Consider the following 18409-nt stretch of genomic DNA (forward strand, 5'->3'; position numbering starts at 1 on the left):
AATCAGATCACTAAAACATGAAGGTTATAGAGGAGATACTCATAGTAAAATATATCTAAGAAATAATAGAAAAGAAGATAAAGTAATAGAACATATCAATGAAAGAATAGAAGAAGAGATATAGGAATAGAAGAAAGGTATAGGAGATATAGGAGAGCAATAGGACAGGGGACGGAAGGCACTCTAGTGCACTTGTACTCGCCCCTTACTGACCTCTTAGGAATCTGGATAGGTCAACCGTGGATAATTCAAGGGTAAAGTGTTGGGGGTTTGGGGATGACACTATGGAGTCCGGTAATGAGTTCCACGCTTCGACAACTCGGTTACTGAAGTCATATTTTTTGCAGTCAAGTTTGGAGCGGTTAATATTAAGTTTAAAACTTAATATTAAGGTTAAATATAAGTTTAAATCATATTATTGTTACTTCCAGGCAAGGAAGGCTTGTGACTTATTTTCTCTCAAACCACCAGAATAAATTCACCAGGTTTGGGTATTATGCACCTGGAGGTAGAAAGGAGGATGCTATTTCTAGATCTGCTTCAGGCAGCAAACTATCTCTACTTGTCTCAGTGCCTTCCTGCCTGATTTGCATCTCAGACCTTCCATGCAGTCATCTCCGTGCATGTTTGGGTTTGAACAGATGTGGCAGGCAATTCCTTTGAAGCCATAGTGGCAGCTGCATTGACCGTTTCCGTGAATACCGTCATTACACTGAAGAAAACAAAGAAACAAATTCCAATGTGATGTTACAGGAGATAATAGAAACATAGAAGTCTGATAGCAGAAAAAGACCTCATGGTCCATCTAGTCTGCCCTTATACTATTTTCTGTATTTTATCTTAGGATGGATATATGTTTATCCCAGGCATGTTTAAATTCTGTTACTGTGGATTTATCTACCACGTCTGCTGGAAGTTTGTTCCAAGGATCTACTACTCTTTCAGTAAAATAATATTTTCTCATGTTGCTTTTGATCTTTCCCCCAACTAACTTCAGATTGTGTCCCCTTGTTCTTGTGTTCACTTTCCTATTAAAAACACTTCCCTCCTGGACCTTATTTAACCCTTTAATATATTTAAATGTTTCGATCATGTCCCCCCTTTTCCTTCTGTCCTCCAGACTATACAGATTGAGTTCATTAAGTCTTTCCTGATACGTTTTATGCTTAAGACCTTCCACCATTCTTGTAGCCCGTCTTTGGACCCGTTCAATTTTGTCAATATCTTTTTGTAGGTGAGGTCTCCAGAACTGAACACAGTATTCCAAATGTGGTCTCACCAGCGCTCTATATAAGGGGATCACAATCTCCCTCTTCCTGCTTGTTATACCTCTAGCTATGCTATAATTTGCTCTTTCTCTCAGTTTACTACAAGACCATCTCCTGATCTAGTGAAGTCTCACTTATAAATGACTATGTACCCTTAATGTGGCCATATACTGTATATACTGTATGTATTAAATTCTTTTGGGGTTGCAGTAATGATATTTGTTTTCAGTCAATTATTTTCTTCCCTAACCTTTGCAAAGTTTCTCAGCAGGTATCTGCAAATCATCTTGCAACCATTTCCCAAACATTATTACTTAATACATGGCTAAGAATTCTGTGACACCTTATTGAGCTCTAACGCTGCTGGAGAAGATCAAGAAAGCAGAATAGGAATAGCACTTAGACTTATTTACCACTTCACAGTGCTTTACAGCCCTCTCTAAGCCTATTGCCCCCAATAATCTGGGCGCTCATTTTACCAACCTTGGAAGGATGGAACAGTGAGTCAAAAATCTATATAGACTTCAGAAAAGCATCTTTAAGGCTTGTCTGTGATAACTATAGTTTTTTTGGAATAAGAAATTAATAAGAATTTCTTAGCCCTGTTTATAGTGAGTTCATCAAGATGGAGTGCCCTGGATTGCTTTAAAATGCTTCTTTCAAATATTTATGTCAGCTGCTAAAGTGCTACGAGATAAGCTGTTAACTGATTCATCCATTAATCTATCTTGATTGTGTATATCTATGCTGTCATTTATTCTTTTTCCCGCCTCCCTTCTTTCAAACACTTACAGTTCCTTTGCCGTAGCATGGATTGCTATATCCACCAGGACAGGGGGTGCAGGAAGGACCGAAAAACCCTTTGCAACATCCAGGTTTCTTTTAAATAAATACATAACAGCAAAAAAAGTGTTCAATGTTCCATTCTTCTTCCATTATCAAGGTATAGCTATACCCTCCCTTCACTCTTTTACCTGAGAGAACAACTCAAGAAAAGTCCCAAAGGTGCCTTTTCAATAGGCAACTTGACTTTCTTTGTTTATTCTTGAAGAGATTTTTCTACTTGTACAAGAAGCTTCATCAATTCTGGTAGGATGGTTGGGAGATAGAAGGATTAGTTCTGACGGGATGGGTGAAGGCAATGGAAGGATTAAATTCCTTTGCAGTCATCTCCAGATTAACACTCTCTTTGAGAGTCATTGAGGCCACTTGGTTTATCTGTTCCCTCATGGTCAGCTGAATCAGCGTGTGGAACCTTCTTGGGGACAGCTGAAAAGACTGTGTTGTAGACAAGCGACAGATGGTGTCTTATCCCATGAATAAGAAATATGATCCTTCCATCCTCCCCACCATCCTGCCAAAATGGGTGAATATTTTTGGATGAGTAGCAATACCTCTTCAAGGAAAAACAAAGGAAGTCCAGTTGCCTTTTGAAAAAGCACCTTTGAGACAACCATGACCAGTGTTAGATTGCGTGGGAATGAAGAGGCAAGGCGTAGGATCACTGAAGTAAAAGGGAATGCCGATAGGCTGCAGGGAAGCCACTTTTAAAGGCTTCCCTGTAGCTGGCCAGCCACTGGCAGCCGCTTAAATCTCCCGCTGCTTCAACAGCCAATTAGAGGCAGATATGCAAATTTGATCCCGTACAGCCATATGGAACAACCAGGACGATTGAGAATCTCCATAGACCTTCAATTCAAGGGAAAACAATATTGGTTTTTGCCTGCCTTTATTTTGCCTTAATAAAGAGGACCAGATCTTTATCAAGGTTGGTTATATGACAAAGGGATCTTTTTTTCTAGGCAGAGAGGAAAGTAAGTGAGTATTGACCCAGAATCAACCTCTGCTACTCTCTAAACTCTTTGAACTAACTTCTGGCAAAATGCAAGGCAGCTATCCCAAATTATTTGATCATACCTCCTACGCACCATATGGCCAAATTGGTGGTTGTGATGGTACAATTGAAATTCTGCCCTGCAATGCACACTCTGCAGACACACCTGAACTCTTTCTTTTGCCATTTCTTTTATGAATATACGTGATGTGAGAGAGGAAGTGTGTGCGTGTGTGCATTTATGCTGACACTTGAATCTTTATGTATCCAAAACAGCTTCATCCAGACAAAACTGTCTGGTTTGGTTCTGCAACCCAACAATACATACACAGACTTCAGAGGATAATTAGAACTGCAGAAAAAACAATTACTATCAACCTGCTTTCCATTGAAGACCTGTATGCTGCACAAGTCAAAAAGAGGGCCATGAAAATATTTACTGACCCCTCGCATCCTGGACATAAATTGTTTCCACTCCTACCCTCAAAATGATGCTATAGAACAACTAGACACAAGAATAGTTTTTTCCCGAATGCCATCACTGTGCTAAACAAATATTTCCCTAACACTGTCAAACTATTCATTAAGGCTACATTACTATACTATTCTTCTTCTCATTGTTCCTATCACCCATCTGCTCCCACTTATGACTGCAGGACTGTAACTTGTTGCTTGTATCCTTACAATTTATATTAATTTTGATTGTTTCCCGATTGCTTATTTGTACCCTATGACAATCATTATGTGCCATACCTTATAATTCTTGATGAATGTATCTTGTCTTTTTATGTACACTGAGAGCATATGAACCAAAGACAAATTCTTTCTGTGTCCAATCACACTTTCTTTCTTTCTTTCTTTCTTTCTTTCTTTCTTTCTTTCTTTCTTTCTTACTTTCTCTATCTATCTATCTATCTATCTATCTATCTATCTATCTCTCTCTCTCTCTCTCTCTTATGCATAGGATAGTAATAATTTGTAAAAACATACAATAAGTAAAAAGTAACCATAAAAGAGGACAATAGGACAGTAGGATAGGGACGGTAGGCACAATGGTGTGCTTATGAAGGTCCCTTACGGACATCTTAGAAAGGGGGAGAGGTCGACTGTAGACAATCTAAGGTTAAAGCTTTTGGAGTTTGGGGAAGACCCCAATAAAGAATTCTATATTGGCCAATAAAGAATTCTATCCTATTCTATTCTAAATAGGAAGAGGTGAAGAAACCTGGGGGAGTCTTAAACTTTGTATAAGTATTTAAAAATACTTATTTTTTAATTATATTGCATACCAGTTATAAATGGTAAATAAGAAAGCATTGAAGTTTAGAAAAAGAATCTATTGAATAAATTTTGGAATGAGGGAAACATGGCATTTCATAATAAATGCTCCCTGCTGGATACACTTACCTCTTCTTTCAGAGTGCAATATCTCTGGCAGCCCTTCTTCAGAACATTCAAGCCAACTGGATTATGGATATAAACACACTCGTTTGTGTCCTGTCCTGCCTTGTCCTGAAAAGCCTTGCCTTCCTTTGGAAGCAAAACAAATGACAATTAGAAAAGCATGTTTCATATATGTGCCATGTTTTTACGTATGTCCCATGACCTTTTGCCGGCCAATGAACGTTCAATGAGAGGCAAAGTTATAAAGGACAGCTCTTAACAGGAAAAGCAGTTTCCTCTCTGACAGACAAGAGAAATAATGCTTTTCAAGATAGCACTCTAGTTCACCTCACAAAGAGACAAAACAGGGAAGACATAACAGAAATTGTGTTGCAAGCAAGTTTTTGTGGGTTTTTTTTAATTAGGAGCCAACACATCACAAGGCAGTCATCTATTCTGGATAGAGATGGGAAGAAGATGGGGAAGTCTTTGGAGAGGGGCGGCATACAAATCTAATAAATTATTATTATTATTATTATTATTATTATTATTATTATTATTATTAAGAAGGCAATTTTTAAAAAACTTTAAAGGATTCCATTGTAAATCCACTTCTTTCAGCAGAACAAAGAAGAACAAAGCTTTCAACATAATTTTGTATTCTGCTTTTTAAATACACAATCTCAGAAAATATTAAAACTCTCTCTCTCTTTTTCCTTTTTCAGTAAGGAACACTTCAACTAATAACCAGGGCTTGTTCCAAAGAACTAAGATATCTAGAATGCAAACAGCAATCAATTCACTGTTAACAGTGTTCCATAAAATAGTATTTTGCAGATGCAATGGCTCTAAAAAAATATTCATTTGCAGTTTCCACAGCCTACAAGCTTGTTATCAGTTGTTCTAATGTAAATAATCTTTGATACCATTGAAGTACAGCCAGCATTATAACATGGCTGGACATTTTGAAGTCCTTGGAAATTACTATTGTCTCAAATGCTGTAATCAATCTGCTCTTCCTGAGCTGACAGAAAAGCTACAGCAGCAGTTGCAAGAGGATTGAAATGTAACAGCTAAACACGAAGAAATTAAAGGCAGTTCAAATACGTTAATTGTAAACCTTCGAGCTGACGTCAGCTGAAGTGGACCTTTTTCGTTGATCTCAAAGATGTCAATGCAGGCTGAGTGCTGATTCTGCCCTGTACTGATTTTGATTAAGTTTTTATTTCCTTCCTGGTTTATTTATACAATACTGGGTATCGGCTGAACATATGCCATATGAACATATCCATAATTACATTTGAAAGGTAGAGGGCTGAGTTCACAAAAGGTATCTGAATCTGGAAGGTTTGAATGGTTGCAAATAGAAGTCATGACAGCTAATATTCATGTCATTCATGCTTTTTATTAGCATTATTATTAGCATTAACATTTCTCATGAATGGGTCACAAAACATAGCTGCCCATGCACAGCACAATCTCCATACATAAAAACATCAGGGCCACTTACCATAATTTGGCTCCCAGGAGGACAAATGCTGTTATTAAGGTGCTCACAATCCACACAAGAACCCTGCAATAAAAGCCAAAGATAAGAAGTAATTAATTGATTAACAGACTTTTTAATAATGTTGTGTTGCTAAACTTATAGTTGCCCTCAAAGCTGCCAGATTGAAGAAAGTTACTTTGCAGATTATGCATGGGCAAAATTAATTAAAAACATAATTACACGATCATCTATTCTCCTCCCATGCTGAATATATAAAAAATGTAGATTGATATGGTTATTTCATGGGCATCTTCTTGTTCTGCTCAATAATAAATCCATGAAAAATCCTCCATGATCACACAGAAAACATGCATCTAAGAAGAAGTTAAAATATGGTGCACTCAGGAATGTTATTGTGTTCTCTGATCTGTACATACTTTATTACATTACACCATAAGTGTTAGTCTGGTAGAATCATAGAATCATAGAGTTGAAAGGGGCCTCCCGGTTCATCAGGTCCAACCCCCTGCTCAATGCAAGATAAAACATAAGGTAATAAAACATCTGCAGGAAAACACCAAGAACTCAACAGGTTAACCTCAGCTATATAGATTCTGTAGTATTGGAAGGAATTTTATTTCTGATAATCAGCTGTTTTAATTCACTTTTTAAATTTAATTTAATTTAATTTTAAAAGACTTTGGTTGCTGGGGGATGAGAAATATGAATATCAAGACCTGCTTTGCTGGATAAATTGAATGCATTGAAGTCTTAGAAGATATAAGATATAACTCAGTAGATCAGCAATTCAGTAACACCTAGCACTTAATTCTAGCTCCTAAGGAGTTTGCAACAAGAAAACCTGAACATTTTATTATGTCTACAGAGGCACATGTGCTTCCTCTGATCCGCCTGATCTCCTTGACAATTCTCCTTGACAATCTCCTTGACAACTGATTGGCCCTCTTTCCTCAGGGCTATGAATAGGAGGGAAATTATATCTGCCATATGTTTGACTAAAGATTGCTCCTGAATTCTTTGAGGATAAAATACACTGTTTATCCCCATCTTGCTATCTTCTATTTTCTCTCCGGGCAGAATATAATCAAGATTGAGTGAGTATTAATACCACTCTATAAAGTCATAGTAAGACCACACCTAGAGTACTGCATCCAGTTTTGGTCACCACATTCTAAAAAAGATGTTGAGATTCTAGAAAGAGCGCAGAGAAAAGCAACCAAGATGATTAAGGGAATGGAGGCTAAAACATATGCTGAACAGTTGCTGTAACTGGGCATGCCTAGAATAGTGAAGAGTAGGACTAGGGGTGACATGATAGCAGTGTTCCAATATTTTAGGGGCTGTCTCAGAGAGGAAGGAGGCACACTATTTTCCAAGGCACCCGAAGGCCAGGCAAGGAACAACGGATGGAAACTGATCAAGGAGAGATTCGACCTAGAAATTAAGAGAAATTTCCTGATAGTGAGAACAATCCATCAATGGATCAGAAGTTGTCTTCAGAAGTTGGGGGAGCTTCATCACTGGAAGCTTTCAAGAAGAGACTGGACAGCCATCTGTCAGAAATGGTGTAGGGTCTCCTGATATGGGGGAGGTTTGGACTAATGACCTATAAAATCCCTTCCAGCTATGTTAATATGTTAAATTCTGCAGTGTTTAATGAGAGGCCCAGCAGTAAACTGCACTGTGCAAAAATGTATTATATGGGTTCCTGAAAGATTTCTCCCTGAACAAAAATGTTTCTTCTAATACCTAATATCTAATACCCCATTCCCCATGAACTTTAAATTTTATTTTGAGATCTTTGGTTCAAGAGGGCAGAAGGTATTGCCACTGTGGTGTTCCTTTCCATCACTGTGGTACTCTCCTCTCCATTGGTCTGCAGTTATCACTGCTTCCAGATTTGGAGGGAGGAGGTTCTTCCTTTTGAGGTTTTCCTCTAGTGATTTTAGCTGAAACTTAGGAAGCTTGAAAGTCTCCATATCACTGGAGAAATAATGTTTTTGTTTCAATTGCATTGGTTTTTCTCTTTTTCACTCTCAACGTTTTTCTTTCTCCCCCTCTTTGTACTATTAAAAAGAGAATGAGGAGGAGAAAAAAAATAGGAGTTGGAGATTAGATCTACAATTATTAAAAGAACAAGAATATATAGATTGGATTGAAAGAGAAATGAAATTATTTTTAAAAGAAAATAACAATCCAGATACCTCCCTCCAGAATTTATGGGATACAGCAAAAGCCTATCAAAGAGGCTTAACAATAGCCTATAAATCAAGAAAAAACAAGGAAAAAAGACAAAATCAAAAAGAGTGGATATTTAAATTAGGAAAATTAGAAAAAGAATCCCAAAAAGACCCAGGAAACCCTAATATAAGGCAACAAATTATGCTGATAAAACACAAACTAGAATTAATAGAGATAGAAGAAGTAACTAAGAAACTAAGAGAAGTAAAACAAAATCAATTTGAGCACGCAAATAAACCTGGCAGATGGCTATCGTATAAATTGAGGAAAGAAAGAGAGAAGAAATTAATCCAACAATTAACAGATAAAAAAGAAATAACACATTACCAGTTAAAAAAAAGAAAGAAATTGCATTAGAATACTATAAAGAATTGTATAGTGAAGAAAATATTAAGGAAGAAGATATATTAAAATATTTAGAGACATGTAAAATCAATTTAATAAGTAAAGAAGATAAAGAAATATTAAACAAAGAAATAACAAAAGAAGAATTGGAAAGAACAATTATGAAACAGAATAATAATAAAACACCAGGCCCAGATGGCTTCCCAATTGAATTCTATAAAGCAACATTCCATGTAACGGGAGAATTATTATTAGAAATTTATAATAAAATGTTAACGAACGGAGAATGCCCGGTATCATGGCAAGAAGCTAACATAACGCTGATACATAAAGAAGACACAGATCCAAAGTATATTAAGAATTATAGACCAATATCCCTGTTAAATGTAGACTACAAAATCTATATGGCAATAATAGCAGACAGATTTAAAAAAATATTAAACAAAATAATACACTCTGATCAGAATGGTTTCTTACCTAACAGACAAATTAGAAATAATATAAGAATTACATTAAATATGCTAGAATATTATGAAAGCCATAATGATAAGGAGTTTGCAATGCTATTTCTAGATGCTGAGAAAGCCTTCGATAACCTCAATTGGAACTTTTTCAAAAAATTAATAAATACTATGGATTTAGGAGAGAACTTTGAAAATACAATAAATAAAATATACTCCAAACAAAAGGCAAGGATAATTATAAATGGAGATTTAACCAATACATTCGATATTAAAAAAGGAGTGAGACAAGGCTGTCCACTATCTCCCTTAATATATATAATGTCTATAGAAATACTATTAAACCGAATTAGAGGGGAATCATCAATACAGGGCACCCAAATTAAACAACAAATTTATAAAACACAGGCCTTCGCTGATGATCTGGTCTTCTTCTTAGAGAATCCAGTTAGCTCAATGATATATTTAGTAAAAGAATTAGAGAACTATGGGAAAGTGGCCGGCTTAAAAATAAATAGGAACAAAACTAAAATATTAACCAAGAATTGTAATCAAGATTTAAACAAATTATTAATAAAAGAAACAGGTTTTCAAATAGAAAAGAAAATTAAATATCTAGGGATTTGGTTTACGACAAGGTATTCTTCACTGAAAGAACTAAATTATACAAAATTATTAACAAAAACAAAAGAAGATTTAGAAAAATGGTCAAAGTTAAATCTATCCTTAATGGGAAGGATCAATACAATAAAGTCTAATATACTTCCAAGGTGGCTCTATCTCTTCCAAACAGCACCAATACAACTAAACAAATCGTTCTTTGCTAAAATAAATAAAATAATTTCTAAATTTATCTGGTGCAATAAAAAACCTAGAATAAACATGAAAGCCCTACAAGATTTAAGAACAAGAGGAGGATTCGGTTTACCCAACTTAGAAATATACTACCAAGCCACTAAATTACTATGGATTAAAGAATGGGTCAACCTTGAAAATCCTAGAATTCTAACAATAGAAGGCCACGATATAAATGAAGGATGGCACGCACATTTGTGGGAAAAAGAACACTCAAAACATTCTCACTTTAAACAACACCAAATTCGAAATACACTATTGACACACTGGCGGAAAGTCAGGAAAAAACATTACAACGAAATTCCCAGATGGTTATCCACTCTAGAAGCTCAAATTCATCCAAACATAATAAGCCAAGAACAAAAAATAACCTACGAAGCCCTATTAAATACTAAAGGAAGTCTTAAAACTAGAGAAAGACTTAAAGAGGAAGGTATAGTAATAGATTGGCTTCCATATTACCAAATTCAAAGCAGATATAAAAGGGACTTGGTACAATTTGGAATATGTAATAAACAAAATGAAATAGACAAAATATTGACAGGATCTGACAAAAAATTTATAACCAAAATGTATATTTATCTATTAAACTATGAAAACATCGAAGAAATTGTTAAACCTAACATGATATCTTGGATGACCAACTTTGGATATGCAATTCAGCTAGAAGACTGGGAAAAACTATGGTCAGTTAATTATAAGATGACTTTGTCAACACCATATAAAGAAAATCTTTATAAAATGTTCTTCCGATGGCATTATGCGCCAGCACGCCTAGCCAAAATGAATGTAAACATTAGTAACAAATGTTGGAAGTGTAAAAAAGAAGTGGGAACATATTACCACATATGGTGGCAATGTAACGAAGCAAAAAAATTTTGGATTCAAATTAGGGCATGGATGGAAGAAATATTGGGCTATAAAGTTGAAATAAAACCGGAAATGTATTTATTAGGCATAATTAGAGGCAAACATAGCAAAGAAAATTACTACTTAATAAATCACTTACTTACTGCTGCAAGATTAGCATATGCACAAGTCTGGAAACAAGATAAGATTCCAAACAAAGAAACGGTAATTAAAAAAATATTAGACTGCGCCAAATTTAGCAAATTAACATACGAAATTCAAAATCAACAAAATAAGGACTATTACAAAGTGTGGGAAAAAATTTACAATTGGGTGGAAATCAAGAAAAAGGTATAGTAAATAGAATTGTTAAAAAATAAATCTTGTAAATATATTAAGTGTAAATGTTTAATGTTGTAATGTTTGATGTCTAAATGTTTGTAAGTCATATAAATAAAATAAAAATATATATAAAAAAAAAAATAAAATAAAAAGAGAAAGCAAAAATCCAGTTCAAAACAGCCCTAAAACCAATGGATGGAGAACTCTTGTTCCATTCCACTTCATCCATCAGAATTTCACTAAATGTTTTTCTTTTGTGGAAAATGGAAATTGGACTCCTCAAACAGGATGAAAGTCTGACAAATGCAGAGGAAATATTCAGCACGACATTATTAAAAAAACAGAAGCTAGGCTTACAGCATTCTAATGCAATTTTGCCATATTTCTTTCTGCTGTTTAAATCATACTAAGCATCTTAATTAAAGATGGTACTCTCCTTTTATGGCTTGTAGGTAAACACAGGTGGAAATTGGTCCAATATATATTTAAAACATTAATGCATCTGTCCTGTAGCATCCACAGGAGCAACTACAACAGGCACTATGTAAGGTCAGTGGCTTAGAAGCCTAACTGCTTCTCTGTATCGGCAAGAGGAAGCAGATGTTTTCCGAAAGATGCTGAATCTTCATCAGGATAACTTTGCAGAGGCTGAGTCAACAGGAAAGGCTAATTCTCACAGGAAATGCAATATGGTGGCCTCTAAAGAGCCAAATTGCTTTTGAGGTTAAAAATAGTCTAGGAATACTGTGTATATAGACAAACATTCATTATCTTTTAGACTTGGACAGGAAAAGAGCTGAATTTGCAGAAAACTTACATGGTGAAAGTAGCTACTAGAATTGGACTTGTGGGACCACAAGTCACCAACCATCTCACATCCAATAACAAACTGGGTTTGTTTTGAGAGAATGTAGTTTTCCCCCCACAACCCCAGATATTTCCATCTAATGCATAGGAAAAACTTATACCAGAGAAAGAGGAGATTCGACATCCTTGGCTTTACCTTCACAACTTTATAATGTTCTTCATTACACGTCTTTGGCAAAATTGGGAGTATTGATGAAGGAATCAAGATACCATCCAAAGTATGAATAATACCGTTTGAGGCCAAAATATTCCTTTTATTTATCACAGCCTTGGAATCATCCAACAGGATCTTTCCCTAGAATAAAAAAATAAAAACAATTTGCTCACTGCATTGCTAGATCTTGGGATAGGTGTTGGGATAATTGCTTTTTCAGTAGAAAAGTGGAGATATTTCCTCAATAGTGGAGATAGCTCTGCATAAAAAGAATTTGAACATAAACCTGCTAGCTACTGTCTGTGTAATGTAGTCAGAATCTCCAGTCTCCCATCAGACAAGATATTAATATTTTAGGAATTTCAGTATAATAGTACTTACATTGTCACTGATCTCAACTTTCACCAGTTGGTTTGCCATGGTCAGAATTTGTGGCATCATTATTAGTCTTTCTACAAAGAGCTGGAAAAGATTGAATTCATTCAGATACTTATTTAATTTATATAGCTGCCCATTTCACATACAATTAACATTCTCAGGGGTTCAGGTCTTGTACCAATATGTTCAGTTCCTGAGCTGCTCTCATTAGAGGTAGGGAAATGCTTAGGTTGTTGGCTGCTTTCTTACTGGATTTTCACATGGATAAGTTTTTCTGATGGAGTTTCAACTCTTTCCTTAACTCCATGGTCTTGACCCAAATAGGGCTCCACCCATAGTCACATGTAGCCTCTTAGACATTGACTGAAAATATGTCTCATGGGCAACAATGCAATTACAGTGATCCCCCGGGTATCGCGATCCCGATCATTGCGAACGGGCTACATCGCGATTTTTCAACCCGGAAGTAAAAACACCATCTACGGATGCGCGCCCTTTTTTTTATGGCCACGCATGCGTAGATGGCGCCGGGCAGATCAGCTGCTGGGCGGCTTTCCAGCTGAGTCCTGAAGCGAATTGGCTTCAGGACTCAGCTGGGAAGCCGCGCGGCTGTTTTAAAACGTCGCCGCCGGCATGGGGGGCTCCCCCATGCCGGCGGCGACGTTTTAAAACAGCCGCGCGGCTTCCCAGCTGAGTCCTGAAGCCAATTCGCTTCAGGACTCGGGAAGCCACGCGGCTGTTTTAAAACGTCGCCGCCGGCATGGGGGGCTCCCCCATGCCGGCGGCGACGTTTTAAAACAGCCGCGCGGCTTCCCAGCTGAGTCCTGAAGCCAATTCGCTTCAGGACTCAGCTGGGAAACGGCGCGAGCAAACGGCGTGGGTGGCGGCAGAAGTAAAAACACCATTTGCGCATGCGCAGATGGTGTTTTTACTTCCGCAGCGCTACTTCGCGAAAAACCGATCATTGCGAGGGGTCCTGGAATGGAACCCTCGCAATGATCGGGGGATCACTGTATTTGAGAATAAATATGGGGTGGTTTCCAATTATAATGTTGAATTGAAAATTACAAGATACAGGAGACAATTTCAGGAGACAATCCAGTATTGTCCATATAAGACATATTAAGTGGTTTGAGAATGTCTAATGTCATAACCAAGTTTACAAATAGACATGAGAAGTTTCTGCTGAGAAAATGTTCTAAGGAAGAGGTCTCCAACTTTGGCAACTTTAAGACTTGTGGACTTCAACTACCAGAATTCCTCAGCCAGCTGTGCTCTCTGAGGAATTCTGGGAATTGAAGTCCATGAGTCTTAAAGTTGCCAAGGTTGGAGACCCCCTGTTCAAAGGTTAAGATCATCATCATTTTAGCCATTGTCTATCTACTGCAGGATGAAGGCCTCTTCTCCCTGTTTCCAACTTCTTCTACATGAAGAGGCTATGCAGAAAATTAAAATGCATATTTAAAACTAAACAATGGAGTCAAAAACAGGGGTTTCTCGCTGGGCAAAATGAAAACTGCCCCTGTTCGTTTTAATTTGTTTTAAAGAAATAGATTTAGTTTAACAATTACAAATTACTAGCTCTTTTGAAAAGATTTATAATAGCATGGCATAAACGGCATGCTTGTTGCTATGGTTCTATTTTTATTGTGCTAGTTCCCTAAAGAAAGGGAACTAGTCTCAAGCGATATATTGGCCTTCAGGAAATGTCCGTCTGCATTTCCTCTTCACCCGTTCAAGAGCCTTGGCAAGGAGCAAATTATATATGAAAGTGATGAAATGAACTTGGAAAGCAAAAACAACCTTACCGGTCCTGTGGGATAGATATGATGTTTCACCAATTCCTGAAGCTTATTTATGCCCTAGTACATGAGAGGGGGAAAAAAAACAATTTCAGACTGACCTTAGATTTAATGGCTGATGATTGCACAAGATATTGTGAAGAACAACCTCTTGTCCATGTAAATTATATTTCAAAATCAGAATTTCTTCCTAAAGACAGCATGATTTGTATTTATGCCAAATTAATTTTCCCTCTAAAAAGTTTGCATTTAACAAGAAGAGATTTTTGCATTGGCCTGTGAAAAAGGACCGGAGTAATGAAATTAGAATTAAAATCTGCAGGAGGTTAATTATTTACTATCAATCATTCTTTACTGTGCAATTAGATTCTGACTTTCCCATTCCAATTTAAACAAAACCTCACACCTCTAAATTGCTGTGTTCTAAATCAAATCTTAAATTAGAAGGTTTCTGTTGTTATAACAGTTTTACTAAAGACTAAGTCAGGGGGAAAACATTTTTTACTGTATTTAATTAAAATGCTTTGCCATTCTGCTCAGTGTTACTGAAGAATGCATACAGACTGACTTTCAATTTACCTAATTAAGAGCCCATCTCTTTTAATAAAATGTGCTTGATGTAAATGTTGTGGCTAAATTCCGGATATTTTGCTGTCATAGACAGCTGATATACAATGTCATCTTTGCAATTTATTGTTCTGATGATGTCATCCAAATAGTTCATTTTGTTGCAGAAAAAGCAGCAGATAGAGACCTCAAGATACTTGAGGGGTTGCCACGGTGAGGAGAGGGTCTCTTTATTCCCCAGGGCACCAGAGGGCCGGACGAGGAACAATGGTTGGAAGCTGACCAAGGAGAGATTCAACCTGGAAATATGGAAGAACTTCCTGACGGTCAGAGCGATCAACCAATGGAACTGCCTGCCAGGGGAGGTGGTGAACTCCCCAACTCTGGACACCTTCAAGAGGAGATTGGACTTCCATTTGGCTGGGGTGCTGTAGGGTTTCCTGCTCAGGCAGGGGGTTGGACTCGATGACCTAACCGTCCCTTTCAACTCTATTAATTTAAAAAAAAAAATGAAAGCAAGATTATCCTGAAAGAGGTCAACATTGTCATGCCTTTCCTCCAAATTAGAGAGATCCATGGGTTTCTTCCATTCATTAGATATGTTTTTCTCAGTCTCAGCACTGTGAAGATGGGTGGACTGGACTCCAACTCCAAGAATTTCCCACCCAGCGGGAAGTCTACCCATCTTCAAAGAGTTTTGTATTAGATTGAAGGAAATTGATCTAATCCTAACTCTAAAAATCTACCTGACTATCAGGTTAATACCCCAGAGATTTGAAGGGGAGTATATTAAAATTGTGAAACATTCCTACCTCCAGATAGTTTGGTTGAATCTCTCTCTCTCTCTCTCTCTCCCCACCTCCCTCTCCCTCTCATCTACCTCCCTACTTACCTACTTACCTACCTACCTACCTATCCATCCATCCATTTAACTTCTATCAATCATCAAAACAGAAGGTAACCTAGTCTCCCTCTCCAAACTCTTGTTTGTTTAGTGTGTTTTAATTTTTGTAATTTTAATCCATTTTATATTTATAACTGTTATTATATGTTGTTTTATTTTGATCTAAACTTCTCAGAGTTGCCTGAATTATGAGATGGGTGGGAAGTAAATGAACTTGATAAGCAAAGCAAAGCAAAGCAAAGCAAAGCAAAGCAAAGCAAAGCAAAGCAAAGCAAAGCAAAGCAAAGCAAAGCAAAGCAAAGCAAAGCAAAGCAAAGCAAAGCAAAGCAAAGCAAAGCAAAACAAAACAAAACAAACACCATGTTTTTCGGTGTAATAGACACACCCCTTTCTTCCCCCAAATAGGCTGATAATTAGGGTGCATCTTATACACTGAATGTAGCTTTCCCCCCCAGCCCTAACTAGCTGCTAACGATCTTCCCAGCTCTTACCTTGCAGCCTCTTTCATTGTTTCTCTCTGTGAATAATGTTTTCCAAGCCCTAAGTCTTTGCAGGGTTTGTTTCATTACTCTAACTTACTCTGATTAAGTTTCTTTCTAGCCCTAACCAGGTGCTAACGATGTTCCTAGCTCTTATCACTTGCAAGCTCTTTCTTTGTTAATTTCTGCCAAGAATGTATTACAAACCCTGCCTTTGATTCCCCCCCATTCTCTATTTGATCTAAATGTTTCTTTCTAGCCCTGACCAAGTGTTAACCATGTTCCCAGCTTTTACCACTTGCAAGCTCCTTCATTGTTAATTTCTGCCAAAAATGTATTCCAAAACCTGTCTTTGTAGGATTTTTTTTTCATTTACTTGCTCCAGATATTTATTTCCAGCCCTAACCAATGTAGCCAAGCTCTTTCATTGTTACTTTCTGTGAAGAATATTTTCAAGCCCTAAGTTTTTGCAGGGTTTGTTTCATTACTCTAACTTGCTCTGAGTAAGTTTCTTTCAGCTCTTTCACTGTTACTCTCTGCAAAGAAGAATGTTTTCCAAGCCCCAAATCTTTGCAGAGTTTTTCCCATTGCTCTACTTGCAATGTAAGGAAGCTCTGAGGGAGATATCTGCTGGGGTGTGAGTTCAGATGGGGATGGCTAGCTTTCCACCTGGTTCTTTTGTTTTAAAGAGAGAGAGAAAAGGGGGTGGGTGAATAACAAGCTTCTCTAGAGAAAGAAATGTTTACCTCCCATCAATTGCAATGTAAAGATAGAATGAAAGGCAGAATTACACTGCAATTGATGGGAGATACACATTTCTTTCTCTAGAGAAGCTGGTTATTTGCCTGCCCCCTTCTCTCTCTCTCTCTCTCTCTTAAAAAAAAAAGAACCTGGTGGAAAGCTAGCCACCCCCAGCCAAACTCACACTACAGCTGATCCCAGGTGTATAATCTTCATCAGATTTTCCTCAACTGGGCTTGGCTTCCCACTCACGGCTGCTCTGGAGTTATCATGCAGTTGCAGAGCAATGCCAGCTCTAAGTCCAGCTAGAGCAGAAGGGGGTGTGAATATGAACCGTGGGGTGGGTGGGTATGGGAGGGGGAAAGAACCAGTGACTGTGAATAAAGACTCACTGTTCAAATAGGGCTGCAAACACCTCCCTCACTTCCCTGCATTCACATATTTTTGGCAAATTTGGTGGAATTATTTGAATCCTCCCACTGCTACATATAAATCTATCCATGTATTAATATTGGCACAATAAGCTCTCCTAAAGATACCCATACTTGTCTTCGGCATATGGAAGATGCTACTTCCTGTGTTACTCTCAAATTAGAGAAGTCTCCTGCAATTAGCTTTAGCAAAACTTTGGATTAAAATGGTCAATAGGCATAATTATTCTCCATTGTAGCAATTCCCACATCTCAATGCATATGCATTTATTTTATTCATATATGAAAACAATAAGCATATACTATATGGATATAGAAGATTTAGTAACATTAAAATCTCTCTCTATATACAAAATTTCCATTAGATACTTTCCATTAGAATATTTAAATTCTTTAACAAACCACAACATTCTACAGAAGAACAGATACAGGACAAAATAAACTGGTAGAACCTGGTGTTCAAGATTTTTTTTGGCTCTTCTCAACCATCTTTCTATCTGATAATTCTTCTTCTTCCCCAGCATCTAACCTTGGCAAGGAATCCTCACTGTCCGAAGCTGATGTCAGTAAAACAGGTCTCTGGGAACCTGAGGACTCTCCTTAGCCAACATCCATATTCCCCATTGCAGGAGCTGGCCCAGAGCCAACCACAACACCTGGTACCTCTCTTGGAATCTCCTGGGAGGAAGCAGGGCCTCCACCCTCCCTGTAGTTTCCCCAATCGCAAGCATTATTTCCTTTTACATTGATTCCTATGGAAAAAATTGCTTCTTCTTACAAATCTTTCTATTTAAGAACCTGGTCACGGAACGAATTAAGTTCGTAAGTGGAGGTACTACTGTAAAAACACATATTTGCAATAATTGCTTCTTGAACAAACTGTGTTAGACATTTTATAGAATGTTGCCCTTAAAAAGGCATAATGAATCAATTGTTCCGGTTGTCCTAATTTACCAGTGTTTCTCATATTGAGAAGATAAAACTAATGAACAATCTAT

The 18409-nt window shown here is 37.2% G+C and overlaps 1 protein-coding gene across 2 annotated transcripts in view; it reads right to left on the bottom strand.

Annotated features, from left to right (window-relative positions):
- The window catches only part of STAB1 (stabilin 1), a 162829-nt gene that overhangs the window by 107172 nt on the left and 37248 nt on the right, over window positions 1-18409 (bottom strand). For both annotated transcript variants that reach the window (XM_070738665.1, XM_070738666.1), the window contains 7 exons: window positions 14296-14349; window positions 12491-12571; window positions 12092-12250; window positions 5996-6058; window positions 4510-4632; window positions 2061-2147; window positions 601-712 (listed from right to left, as the gene is read on the bottom strand). In XM_070738665.1, coding sequence (XP_070594766.1) covers window positions 601-712; window positions 2061-2147; window positions 4510-4632; window positions 5996-6058; window positions 12092-12250; window positions 12491-12571; window positions 14296-14349 — 679 coding nt within the window. The remainder of the gene's footprint in view (window positions 1-600; window positions 713-2060; window positions 2148-4509; window positions 4633-5995; window positions 6059-12091; window positions 12251-12490; window positions 12572-14295; window positions 14350-18409) is intronic.

Source organism: Erythrolamprus reginae, chromosome 2, assembly GCF_031021105.1.
Source record: "Erythrolamprus reginae isolate rEryReg1 chromosome 2, rEryReg1.hap1, whole genome shotgun sequence".
NCBI classification, from domain to species: Eukaryota; Metazoa; Chordata; class Lepidosauria; order Squamata; family Dipsadidae; genus Erythrolamprus; species Erythrolamprus reginae.